This window comes from Schistocerca gregaria, chromosome 3, assembly GCF_023897955.1.
Source record: "Schistocerca gregaria isolate iqSchGreg1 chromosome 3, iqSchGreg1.2, whole genome shotgun sequence".
NCBI lineage: Eukaryota > Metazoa > Arthropoda > Insecta > Orthoptera > Acrididae > Schistocerca > Schistocerca gregaria.
In genome coordinates this window covers 395,296,674-395,310,949 of record NC_064922.1, presented here as the reverse complement: position 1 = coordinate 395,310,949, position 14,276 = coordinate 395,296,674, and the positions used below count along the sequence as shown (strand labels likewise).

The following is a 14,276-nucleotide window of genomic DNA, read 5'->3' as shown; positions in this document are numbered from 1 at the left end:
TCTTCTTATTTATTTTCTATTACTTCTATTGTCTGCAGGCATACTAACTGTGAACACTTAAGCCGTTTGTCATAGCGTTCATAACAAACTAAATAGTGTTGGGTTGGTGTAGTCAGAAAAAACACGTTATTGCCATGGGCAGTGAGTTTCTAGTTAAACCAGGAAAACCTTCAGAAGAGTGATCATTTGTTTGCGCATAAACATTTAGCACACACAGGTATGCCTTCTTGGGGCATAGCACCTTTGTAAATAATATACAGGTAAGACAGCCGCAAGTCAGACAATTTTGTGATGTTTGTGGTTGTTTTATCTATAGGCCTATATTACAATCAGGACTCTTACTTTTGAAGTTAGAAACCGATAACGAATCACCTACCTGGGAGTTACAGTGTTTTCTGTATACATGAACTGCATAAAACGACTAAAAAGAAACACTTAGCCGACACTAGATGTTTCTGGTGATTTGTCAGGTGTCTTGGAAACTGAAGTAATGCGTGTATCATTCGTTTCTTCTTATTTAGCTGCAAATGCAAAATAAACTCACGTTGTGGAATGTTTCTGTCGGTATTCACTTATAACACAACTGTAATATAACCGTAAACATCGAAAGAAGACGTAGATTTACACCTTTGAATAAAAGTACAGGAAAAAGATAAGTATGTCGATGGAAGCTGTGGATTCGTTGATTGATAGGATGCTCGTTTACTTAGAAAACTGATTTATTTTTTATATTTCAGTGTACTGTTGTATTTGTGCATTAGCAAGTTTGTGTATTGTACTTCGGTTAAAACGTTAGTTGTTTTGCGTACAGTGCGTGAGAATCTGAGCAGCTATGCATATTACACAATCTCATTTGAGCCCTGAGTTGACAACAGTCATTCTGTCGTGCATATAAGTTGTTATCTTTCTATGCAATATTAAAATAGGCGGACCGTTTATTAAACGACATTCCTCTACATTTCAAATGACGTATCATTATTTGAAATGGACTGATAATCTTACTGCAAGACTTAACTAGTTAGTTCGAAAATTCGCAGTGCTACTTTAATGTACTTCGATTTTCTTTCTGAAAAAATGGCATAAAATTAAGGTACTGTCGTCAAGCGAAATTTATTACTTAAATATCAGCCGAAAATATGGACGAATTTTTACAGTGTCCGTTTTTGTAAGCACCTACAAAAATAGCATTATATGCGGACTCACCACTGCAGCGGCGAAGTTCTCGAAGAATGTGGCGAATCCTTCGCTGAGCCATAGCACGGACCACCAGTTGGGGCTGACGAGGTTGCCGAACCACTGGTGGGACACCTCGTGCTGAATGATCGTCACTACTTGCTCCTTGACTGATTCCGACGTGTAGTTCTCCAGGGCCAACAGACGTGATTGCCTTCACAAAGAACACACACATTTCAGAACACGCTACCCTCTCTTAAAACTGTTTAGGTTCCTTTCATTTCACAGGAAACAGCTACTTTATAGCGTCGAGTGTTTTTATATGGTTAGCGGTTAACGGACCAACGATTGTGAGATGGTTACAAACCTAACAATAAATCATTTCAACTAGGGAGAGAAGTGTTAGCTAGAACACAGTCCGTTGCTCCAAGGGCTATGGAGTTTAACGTCTAAAGGCTTGTCGCTTAAAACGTGTTCGAATAATATATGGTTACTAATATCTCAGAACTATCTCTGTGTGATGTTACAGCATACGCAGATGAAGGACGGGGGTGTATTAGAAGGCAGGTGTCAGAAAATTATAATTTACACACACACTGGAACATTAAGTAGTATTTACAGCGTTTACATACATACATACATACACACATTAATCCATGTTCCATAGATCATGAATACGACATTTCGTAATGATGTGGAACGTGTCACTTTAACATAAGTTTTCTTTAGACAAATTAATTAATTAATTATTTATTTTTATTTATTTATTTATTTTTTACAGTTGCTACTTCATATCTAAAAATTCATCTATTGAGTAGAAGGAGTTGTCATTCAGAAATTCTTTTAATTTGGTTTTAAATGTTGGTTGGCTATATGTCAGACTTTTGGCTTAAATGGCACTGACCACGATGGGACTTAACATCTGAGGTTATCAGTCCCCTAGACTACTTAAACCTAACTAACCTACACACACCCATGACCGGGGCAGGATTCGAACCTGCGACGGTAGCAGCAGAGCAGTTCCGGACTGAAGCACCTAGAACCGCTCGGCCACAACGGCCGGCGTCAGACTTTTAATACTATTTGGCAAATGACCATAGTTTTTGTGACAGCATAATGCACCACTTTCTGTGCCAAACTGAGATTTAATCCAGAATAGTGAATATCATCCTTTCTTTTAGTGTTGTAACTGTGCACTTCGCTGTTATTTTTGAATTGAGATGGGTTATTAATGATAAATTTCATAAGTGAATATATGTATTGTGAAGGTATTGCGAATATGTCAAGTTCCTTAAATAAATAAGTTCCTTAAATAAAGCAAGGCGATCTTAGGTGGGCTCCAGCTATTATTCTGATTACACGCTTTTGTGCAATGAATACTTTCTCTCTTGATGACGAACTGCCTCAAAATATGATGCCATATGAAAGCAGTCAATGAAAATAGGCGTAGTAGGCTAATTTACTGATACGTTTATCACCAAAATTTGCAGTAACCCTAATAGCATAAGTAGCTGAACCTAGCCGTTACAGCAGATCATCGATGTGTTTCTTCCAATTCAATTTCTCATCAATGCACACACCCAGAAATTTTGAGTATTCTACCTTAGCAAATGAATTCTGTTCATAGTCTATATTTATCAATGGTTTTATGCCATTTACTGTACAGAATTGTATAAACAGTGTTTTCCCAAAATTTAGTGACAGTCCATTTGTAGAGAACCACTTAATAATTTTCTGAAAGACATTATTTGCAATTTCCTCAGCTGATACTTGCTTCTTGGGTGTGATTACTATACTTTATCACAGCAAAAAGAACTAACTTTGCGTCTTAATGAATATAGAGTGGCAAGTCTTGAATTTATATTAAGAACAATAAGTGATCCAAGACTGAACCCTGTGGGACACTATTATTGATACCTCCCCAGTTAGAGGACTCAGCTGGTTTTTGTAGAGTAATGTATTAGTAATGATTGCTAAAGGCTCTCTAAATTAAAGTCTACATTTGATACCAGCACAACTGTTTTTTAGCAAGCAACGATCTCTTCACCTGTGTAAGCCCGCCGTTTTTATCCTCCTGGTTTTTCCATACGATGGTTTGCTTCCCGGGTAACAGAATAACCTTGTCTGTTAGGGGGTCCCAGATTTTGTTGTAAAGTGTGTCTCTAATATTATTTCGTCCTTCCCTCATTAGTTTCTTTTTTCTTCCATTTCCATATAATTATTGTCATTAGACTGATCATTGCGTTCAGCAAGTGCTCTAGTTCTTTAACAGCTTTACTGATAGCTGTATCATTAGCGAATCTCGTCATTGATACCTCTGCACTCCCACTTTCTTTTACTTCGTCAATGTAAAGTTGAACTGTAAGGGAGAGCGACTGTCTCTTTTCCTTGCGCCGTATTTGATCTGAGAACTCCAGTTATAAGGGCGAAGATTAATAAAACCGCAGGGACGGATTCCTGACTTGAAATGGAAGAAAAAGGTCCTATGAACATGCATCTGGAAATGGATCGTTGCCACGGTAGATGACGCTGACGAATAATAGTTCCTTTGACCACTTGTCACTTGTTCCTTTGTGTTGCAGGCTGTGTTATTGAAGCAGCTTACTATGAGCAGCAGAATGGTGCGGTATTCATGTCGGGAAAAAGCCGTGCTTGTGTTTGTGTGCGACCAAGCAGATGGAAACAGTCGAGAGGCAGCGCGGCTATACATAAACAAATACCGTTACACAACATTTCAAGCACTTTTTGGCTGTTCGTGCTATCAGACAGACTAAGATGTAAGGGAGTCGGCGGAATGTGAGTAACCGGATTTGCAGGATCGGATTCCAAAGCTTGCTGAGACTGTTCGATCAGACAGACAAAGGTGCATGGAGGCGGCGGACTATGCGTAACCGGACCTGCAGGACCGGGTTCTACAGCCTGCTGAAACGAACCCTAGTACAGCTCCAGGCAAGCGGCCCGTCAACATGGTGCAAGCCAAAGTACGATTATGCCTATTTTGCATGACAACAGCTACTATTCCTGTCACCTGCAATCCCCTGGAGACCACTTTGAACATCTATTGTGCTGTGGATGTGACGCAGCTCTGTACTGTGTTCCGGCACACCGCTTATATCCGGACCAACGTTCATAGGACCTTTTTTCCTCCATTTCCAGTCAGGGATCTGTCGCTGCAGTTTGTCGGTTTTATGAATGTTCACCCCGTATAATTTTGAAATAGTTTGTTAGTCTCACGGAGGAACGTAGCATTCAAGGCAATGATTTGATTAATTACTTGTACGTGATGAGACCCCAGTTTTCCATGGCACCGGGGCCCAATTCCGGCAGGGCGACGTGGTCCAGCTTGCTGAGGTAGCCGTGGTTGTACGGCACGTTGACAAGCCCCGCCATCGAGGCGACCGTCCAGGGAGCTACCGAACTGGCGTACTCAGCCTGCGACTCGGTCTCCATGGTCGTCCAGACAGTCGTGTTTTGCTCCAGCGGCGAGTGGACGCCCACGAAGTCAGAGATGACCCACGCCAGCAGGAAGGCGCTCATCAGCGGCGTCTCCGCGAAGAACATGGTGCGGCGGCCGTCCTCCTCGTCCCTGTGACAGGACAGAAAGCTACAGTGCGGCACGTACCATCTCAAGCATCAGCCGCCACCCAGCTGTAACTCGACTCCGCCTTTGAATACTTGCAGCAGGCGGCAACGCACAACTTGGTGCTGAAACACACATCCAAACGCAAGTTTGCTGGTTAGGTAGTAAAAGCCAGTAAGATGTTCCGGAAATTAATGTACTGATGAATAATTTTAATCAATACGTATTAATCTCCCTGAACACACTGAATGCCACGAGGCCGCCGACGGATACAGTACAGTCTCACGCCTGACGCCGTGCGACCGCCGACGGCTACAAGTTCCATTCTAATAGGCGCCGAAAGAAATTTTTTAAAGAGGGAGAAGTATTCTAAAGTTGTTACTCTTTACATAACTGGTACAATTAGTCTGAAAACGTAAAGGGCTCCAAGAACTAAATTTCAAAGGAATTACATAAAAGGCTATCGTATAAAGCAACGATTAATACACTACTGGCCATTAAAATTGCTACACCAAGAAGAAATGTAGTTGATAAACGGGTATTCAATGGACAAATATATTTTACTAGAACTGACATGCGATTACATTACACGCTATTTGGGTGCATAGATTCCGAGAAATCGGTACCCAGAACAACAACCTCTCGCCGTAATAACGGGCTTGATACGCCTGGGCATTGAGTCAAACAGAGCTTGGATGGCATGTACAGGTACAGCTGACCATGCAACGTCAAAAAGAAACCACAGTTCATCAAGAGTAGTGACTGGCGTATTGTGACGAGCCAGTTGCTCGGCCATCATTGACCAGACGTCTTCAATTGGTAGAGATTTGGAGAATGTGCTCGCCAGGGCAGCAGTCGAACATTTTCTGTGTCCAGAAAGGCCCGTACAGGACCTGCAATATGCGGTCGTGCATTATCCTGCTGAAATTCAGGGTTTCGCAGGGATCGAAAGAAGGGTAGAGCCGCGGGTCGTAACACATATCAAATGTAACGTCCACTGTTCATTGTGCCGTCAATGCGAAGAAGAAGAAGAGACCGAGACGTGTAACCAATGGCACCCCATACCATCCCGCCGGGTGGTAGGACAGTATGGCGATGACGAATACACGCTTCCAATGTGAGTTCACCGCGATGTCACCAAACACGGATGTGGCCATCATGATTCTGTAAACAGAACCTGGATTCATCCGAAAAAATTACGTTTTGCCATTAGTGCACACAGGTTCGTCGTTGAGTACACCATCGCAGGCGCTCCTGTCTGTGAAGCAGCGTCATGGGTAACCGCAGCCATTTTCTCCGAGCTGATAGTCCATGCTGCTGCAAAACGTCGTCGAACTGTTCGTGCAGATGGTTGTTGTCTTGCAAACGTCCCCATCTGTTGACTCAGGGATCGAGACGTGGCAGCACGATCCGTTATAGCCATGCGGATAAGATGCCTGTCATCTCGACTGATAGTGATACGAGGCCGCTGGGATCTAGCACGGCGTTCCGTATTACCCTCCTGAACCCACCGATTCCATATTCTGCTAACAATTATTGGATCTCGACCAACGCGAGCAGCAATGTCGCGATACGATAAACCGCAATCGAGATAGGTTACAAGTCGACCGTTATCAAAGTCGGAAACGTGATGGTACGCATTTCTCCTCCTTACACGAGGCATCACAACAATGTTTCACCAGGTAATGCCGGTCAACTGTTGTTTGTGTATGAGAAATCGGTTGGAAACTTTCTTCATGTCAGCACGTTGTAGATGGCGCCACCGGCGCGAGCCTTATTTGAATGCCCTGAAAAGCCAATCATTTGCAAATCACAGCATCTTCTTCCTGTCGGTTAAATTTCGCGTCTGTAGCACGTCAACTTCGTGGTGTAGTAATTTTAATGGGCAGTGCTTTAGGTGGAAAACTTCGATGAACTATGCAACCCACGAACCACGGACCATGCCGTAGTGGGCTGCCTTACATGCCTCCACGGTAAAGGTAGCGGTTCCGTAGATGCAACAGGACCCGTGGTGTGGAGAGCCAGTACGGTAGCTCAGCGTGTTCTGTCAGGCGGCTGGCTCCACTCTGCAATAAACAAACTGAGTGAAGTATTCAACGATGAACTTGAAGGGTTTCATGTGTGGTCCACCCAGACCAAATGCCGAGAAAACGGGTGCTGTGTCTTTGACTAGTAATCAGAAACTCCAGCGTCCCTGTTTTCAACCTCTCCCGTGCTTAAGTTTTGAATAAAATCATCAGCAACGGCAGCCAAAGACTTCCGGCATAAAAAGTCATCCTAGTTCTGCCGACGGCCTTGTCAAAGTGGAGGGAGGAGCAGACAGAGACCCAGGGCACTCTCTTGCCCTCAAGGTGGGAAACTGTCGTCAACAACATGAGGACGCAGAAGGTAACGGAAACCACTACATTGATGAAAGCCACTGCATAATGTGTATCCATAGGACATGTGTTCTGTAACTCAATCAGTGTCATTATGATCTCTCCACTGGCGAAAGATTCCAGACTAGGCCCCCATTCGGATTTCCGGGAGGGGACGGTCAAAGGGGAGGTGACCATGAGAAAAAGATTGAATAATCATCGTGCAACGTCAGAACTTTGAACATGATAGGGAAACTAGGAAATCTGAAAACGGAAATGCTAGGGCTAAATCTAGAACTAGTGGGGATGAGTGAAGTGAAATAGAATGAAGACAAGGATTTCTGGTCAGATTATAGGAGGAGCAGGGAGGAGGAGGTTAGTGTTTAACGTCCCGTCGACAACGAGGCCATTAGAAACGGAGCGCAAGCTCGGGTTAGGGAAGGGTGGGGAAGGAAATCGGCCGTGCCCTTTCAAAGGAACCATCCCGGCATTTGCCTGAAACGATTTAGGGAAATCACGGAAAACCTAAATCAGGATGGCTCGAGACGGGTTGAACCGTCGTCCTCCCGAATGCGAGTCCAGTGTGCTAACCACTGCGCCACCTCTCTCGGTAGATAAGTATAGGGTAATCTCAACAACAGCAGAAAATGGTATAACAGGAGTAGGCTGCGTTACGAATAGGAATGTAGAGCAGAGAGAGATTTACTGTGAACAGTTCAGTGATAGGGTTGTTCTCACCAGAACAGATAGCAAACCAACACAGACAACAACATTTTGGGCATACCTGCTGATGTCGCAAGCAGAAGGTGAAGACATAGAAAAAGTGTTTGTGGACAGTGAATGGGCAATTCAGTGCGTAAACGGAGATGAAAATTTATGACATGAGGGAAGGGATTACGGTTATAGGGGAAAGAGTGGAAGAAAGTTTTACGGGTGAATATGGAATTGGTAGTAGGACTGAGAGTCGAAAAGACTGAGTTCTGCAACAAATTTCAGCTAGTAATAGCGAATACTCTGTTTAAGAATCACAAGAAGAGGACGTATACCTTGAAATAGGTTGGGAGATAGGGAAGATTTCAATTAGATTACATAATGGGCAGTCAGAGATTCCAAAATAAGATATTGGATTGTAAGGCTTACCCAGGAGCAGATGTAGCCTCATGTCACACGTTAGTAATGATGATGAGTAAGCTGAAATTTAAGACACTAGTCAGGAAAAATCATTGTGGAAAGAAGTCGGGTACGGAAGTACTGAGAGGAATACAGGAATAGCTCAGTAGGCATTTCAACGAAGAGCAATGGATATCTCTGAAAAGGGTAATCACAGAAGCTAGAAAGAAAAGCATAGGTACAAGGAAGATAATTGCGAATCAGAAAAATTAAAAGAGTGTATCTCATCGTTGGGCGGGAGGTCCCCTCCGGGGAAGTTCGGCCGCCAAGTGCAAGTCTTATTTCAATCGACGCCACATTGGGCGACTTGCGCGCCAATGATGAGGATGAAATGATGACGAGAACAACACAACACCCAGTCCTCCAGGAATCGAACTCCGGCCCGCTTGTATGGGAGGTGAGCACGTTACCCAGATAAGCAGGCGCACAAACTGCGAAGAAACTATGGGTAACAGAAGAAATACTTCAGCTGATCGATGAAAGAAGGAAGTACTAAAACGTTAGGGGAAATTCAGATACACAGAAATATAACTCACTTAACACTTAAATAAATAGGAAATGTAGGGAAGTTAAGGCGAAATGGGTGCATGAAAAATGTGAAGAAATCGAAAAGTAAATGATTGTCTGAAGGATTGATTTAGCATGTATATAAGTCAAAACAACCTTCAGCGAAATTAAAAGCAACATTAAGAGTGCAGTGGGGTTTCCACTGTTAAATGAGGAGAGAGGTCATAGATGGGAAGAGTACAGTGAAGCCTTCTATGAGGGGGAAGATTTGTCTGATGGCGTGATAGAAGAATCAGGAGTCGATATGGAAGAGATAGGGGGTCTAGTATCGAAATCAGAATTTAAAAGGGCTTTGGAAGACATAAGACCGAATAAAGATATAGGGATAGATTTCAATCAGAATATTTAAATCCACTGGGACAAGAGGCAACAAAGCGACTATTTAAGCTGGTGTGTAGAGTGTGAGAGACTGATGATATGCCACCAGACTTACGCAAAAACATCATCCATACAATTCCGAAGATAATCGTAGACGACAAGCCCGAGAATTATCGCTCAATCAGCTTAACAGCGTAAGAATGTTAGTTACTGACAAAAATAATATACAGCAGCATGGAAAGGAAAATTGTTGATGTTTTAGATGATCAGTTTGGCTTTAGGGAAGGTAAAGGCACCAGAGGGGCAGTTCTGACTGAAGAAAATCAAGACACATTCAAAGGATTTGTAGTCTTGGGGAAAGCGTTCGGCAACGTCAAATATTGCATGGTCTTCGAAATTCAAAGAAAAATAGGATATGCTATAGGAAAGACAGATAATATACAGTATGCACAAGAAGCAAGAGGGAAAAATAAGACTGCAACTCGGTTAGAAAAGGTGTAAGAGAGGGATGCAGTCTTTCGTCTGCGCTATTCAGTACATGTATCTGTACCAATCGCGGAAATAAAAGAAGGGTTCAATAGTGGGATTAAAATTCAAGGTGAAAGCATGTCAGTGATACGATTCTCAGATGATACTGCTCTCCTCAGTGAAACTGAAGAAAAATTACAGGGTCTGTCTGATGGAATGAACAGTCTAATAAGTACATAACGTGGATTTAGAGTAAATCGAAGAAAGACGGAAGTAATGAGAAGTAGCAGTAACGAGAACAGCGAGAAACTTAACATCAGGATTGATTGTCACGAAGTAGATGAAGTTAAGGAATTCTGATAACTAGGCAGCAAAATGACGGACAGAGCAAGGAGGACTTCAAAAGCAGTCTAGCACTGAAAAAGAGGGAATTCCTGGCCAAGAGAAGACTACTAGAATCAAACATTGGTGTTAATTTGAGAAATAAATTTCTGAGAATGTGTGTTTGAGGCACAGCACTGTATGGTAGTGAAGCATGGAGTGTGTGAAAACCGGGACAGAAGAGAATCGAAGTATTTGAGATGTGGTGCTAGAGGAGAACGTTGAAAATTAGGTGGACTGATAAGGTAAGGAATGAGGAGGTTCCGCGCAGAATTGAAAAGGAATATGTGAATAACAGTGATAAGAATAAGGGACAGGATGATAAGAAATGTGAGAATGCATCAAAGAATAGCTTCTGTGGTGCTGGAGGGAGATGCAGAGGATAAAAAATTTTAGAGGAAGACCCAGATGGGAATATCAAACATATAATTGAGGGGAAGTGCTACTCTGATCTGAAAAGGATGGCACGGGAAAGGAGATCGTGGCGGACGGCAAAAAAAGGAAAAAAAAAGGAAAAAGAAGGTTCAGACACAACGGAAGAGCATCTGTGTTTCTGAGGGACCACTGCAAAGGTAAGTGCATGCAGTGGCTATTAGGGTCGGGTATCTCGCAAAAGGCCTTTGCTCTCAGAGACACATAAGGCAGCATCTCTCCATTGGCTACTCCAATAGGTGACTGGAGGCGCATATTGTGGACAGACGAGCCGCGACTTTACCTCTTCCCAAATGACGGAAGACGTCGACTACACCGGTGTCATGGTGTCGGATTTAGCGCGCAATGTGTGGGTGGTGTCATTCATGCAGGAGTTGCTTCTGTTATGTTTAGGAGGTGTTTCTCATGAGTTAGGTCAATTCATTCAGGTTTCCGAGCACCTGAATCAGGATGTTTATTTTCCCTCAGCAACCGGATGTTACCCTTTCTTCTACATCTTCATGATGAATATGCTGTGGACACTCTACCAAGATGAAAACAACCATGCTCACAGGGCATCAGGCAGAAACTTTTAGTCTGACAAACGTTGAAGCGTCCTGTAACACCTCAACTGACCCGCTAAACCAACCGATCTCGATCAGAAAGAAAATACCTGGGACTATTTGGAACAGTGAGTGTCAAGTAGAAAACAGCATTCCAGCAATTTGGCAGTTCTATGAATTTAATCATCAATGATTCAGCTAGATATACCATACCTAAATAAACTTATTTATCCTATACGTCTTCAAATTGAGGTCATTAGAAAAGTTAGAGGCAATAATAAATGGCATTAGCGTGGTGTCTTCTGGGCGTTACTCGAAGTGGTTATTTAACCTAGGATTGTACCTCCCTTAGGTCCTTTATTACTTTGCAGCATCATGTTTATTTCTAAAGCTGTAGTACTCACGTTATTGTGAACATGAAATTTACGAGTAAAGTGACTTGGAAATTTTGGAAATTTGTGGTAAGTTTGTATGGGACTAAACGGCTGAAGTCATCGGTCCCTAGACTTACACACTACTTGATCTAACTTAAACTAACCTACGCTAAGGACAACACACACCCATGCCCGAGGGAGGACTCAAACCTCCGACGGGGTGAGCCACAGGAACCGTGGCAAGGCGCCCCAGACCGCACGGCTACCCCACGCGGCAAAAGTGATTTCAAAAGGAAACGTGATTGAGTATCTGAATATCTCAATGAGTAAATACTAATAAACTACCATTTATTCTTCACTAGTACTCAGGAACTCTTTCAGAATGCATCCTAACCGTCCAAGCACTGAACAAGAACTGAGGTCCGTTCAGAGTACATAGAGTCCCACGTGAACTGTGACAAGGAGAAACTGCTCAATCAATAGGAAATTAATATTCCCCTCCCGTCACTATCTGTCAACATAACAAATGCTGAGCAAGTACGTGATTTATTTCATGGGAAGTAGAAACTTCAGTGGGAATTATTCTACTGGGTCAGGTGGTCGAGTAAGTATGTGTCACCTTTCCACACGCTGCGATGCCTACTCTTACCAGCATTAGATTGACTAATTATGGATTCGTTTGACTACTGTCCGTTGTTCCTTTCCTCAGCGGTGTCAGTGGTTCTCCTGGCAGTATTTCGCTGTAAGAATCAGGAATTATTTTGAGTCTACCCAGTCTTAGGGTATTTGGCTAACATCAAACTTAATTGTTATGGCCAGTGCTTTGCACACTCTCAGGCTTCGTCTTAATCCTAAATGAAAAGGCGCAACTATAATATCACTGCCAGCAATACTTAGCTTCTGAAACATTTTCGGAATTTTTTGTTTTATTATAGTCTGCTGTAAGGTGTTCATGAGATCACCAGTAATTTTGAATAGTAATTACACATACATTAAGTAGGTCAATATGGTAACCTATCAGAAACAAACATTACGCCTGGCTACCTGGAAGAACCAGTGACACATTTAAGTATCACCCAATTTGAAAACACACAAAATTTTATTACTTTTATTATTTTATTATGTAGCAACAATCAAAAGCTGGAAATCGCTAAGTGTGCCAAGAAGGCATAGGAAGACCAACTTGAAATGTCTCGTGAAGGGAGACCTATCAGTTTCTCTAAAGGAAAGATCATCAATTTGGGTATCAATCAAATGGCTCTGAGCACTATGCGACTTAACTTCTGAGGGCATCAGTCGCCTAGAACTTAGAACTACTTAAAGCTAACTAACCTAAGGACATCACACTCATCCATGTCCGAGGCAGGATTCGAACCTGCGACCGTAACGGTCGCTCGGTTCCAGACTGAAGCGCATAGAAACGAACGGCTACTCCGGCCGGCGGGTATCAGTCCTGTCTTCAGATGCGCCTGTCAGAATTGTTTTTTTATACACAAATACCGAAAACCTTGCAGTATTAGCATGAAGTATGTGAATTATAGCACAAAAGATATCTAATCACGGGATTACTTTGAGCGTACATTGCTTTCAATTCGCTAATTTCACAGCTTTTTGTCATTCAAATCTTTTACCAAGGCTCAAGCAGGACCAGGCTGAGAGAAAAAGGTACATGGTTTTCAGAGGAAATTTGTCATGTTCTCCATGTTTTTGTTTTATAGCTAACGTCTGTTGTTAAAGAGCATCACGTATTAACTAGAAATTATTTATCGTGTATGGTGATGCAGGAGGAGACCTAGGACGTACTACAGTACAATGATGGGCCACTAGCCAGCGCAGGTAGGAGCTATTGTGTGTGGTTTTCTCATAAGTGAATTATAGCGCTGGTTCATTTAGCTGTTGAGTTGTAGTATGGGTCTGATGGTTAGCACATATCCTAAAAAAAATGATAATCACTGACAAATAACTGTTCCACGTCTACAGCGCCGCATGTTTACACCTGCCTCCTGACTGAACCCAGCTATGTAGACTTGACAGCCAGAAGCGGTCGCGGCCGCAGCACGGACCGCCAACCCGGGTTTCTCACCTGGACGTGATCAGCGGGGTGTTGGTGAGCACAGCCCAGCGTGGACGCGGCCTGAAAGTGAACATCCAGGTCGCCTTGATGGCCGGCTCGTCGTAGCACGGCATCGTCATGCGAGCCCCCATCTCCGCGAACTGCGTCGCTGCCAGCCACCTGCAACAGCAGAACCACGTAACCGTTGTGAACACCTACCGACAACTGATAATAATTGGTATTAGACTGGTCACTCGAGCCCAGTTTTCAACTGTCTTTACAAATTCGCTATGATTCAGGTTCAGCGTATCTGAACGGTTTGCACTTACTTCGTTTCATAGCACTGCATCTTCATCGATTTCATCAACACAGACCCATCAACTTCATTTCAGTGCTTTAAATTAATTTCACGTAGTTGATAAGTTGTTCGCTGTTACAGCTGAGTCACTGGATACATACAGTCAATACTAAAGAAGACATCATAAAGAAATGGAAATGATTGTATAGCATTCCAGAATGAGATTTTCACTCTGCAGCGGGGTGTGCGCTGATATGAAACTTTCTGGAAATTAAAACTGTGTGCCATACCGAGACTCGAACTCGGAACCTAGTTCGAACTCGGGACCTAGTTCGGGTCCCGAGTCCGAGTCTCGGTCTGACACACAGTTTTAATCTTCCAGAAAGTTTCATATCAGCGCACACTCCACTGCAGAGTGAAAATCTCATTCCGAAAACATCACCCAGGCTGTGGCTAAGCCATGTCTCGGCAATATCCTTTCTTTCAGGAGTGCTAGTTCTGTAAGGTTCGCAGGGGAGCTTCTGTAAAGTTTGGAAGGTAGGAGACGAGGTACTGGCAGAAGT

At 43.1% G+C, this 14,276-nt stretch overlaps 1 protein-coding gene across 2 annotated transcripts in view; it reads right to left on the bottom strand.

The window, feature by feature from the left end:
* LOC126354353 (aminopeptidase N-like) overlaps nt 1–14,276 on the bottom strand; it is a 143,217-nt gene that overhangs the window by 90,123 nt on the left and 38,818 nt on the right. For both annotated transcript variants that reach the window (XM_050003929.1, XM_050003928.1), the window contains 3 exons: nt 13,446–13,595; nt 4,448–4,759; nt 1,204–1,387 (listed from right to left, as the gene is read on the bottom strand). In XM_050003929.1, the coding sequence (XP_049859886.1) occupies nt 1,204–1,387; nt 4,448–4,759; nt 13,446–13,595 (646 nt within the window). The remainder of the gene's footprint in view (nt 1–1,203; nt 1,388–4,447; nt 4,760–13,445; nt 13,596–14,276) is intronic.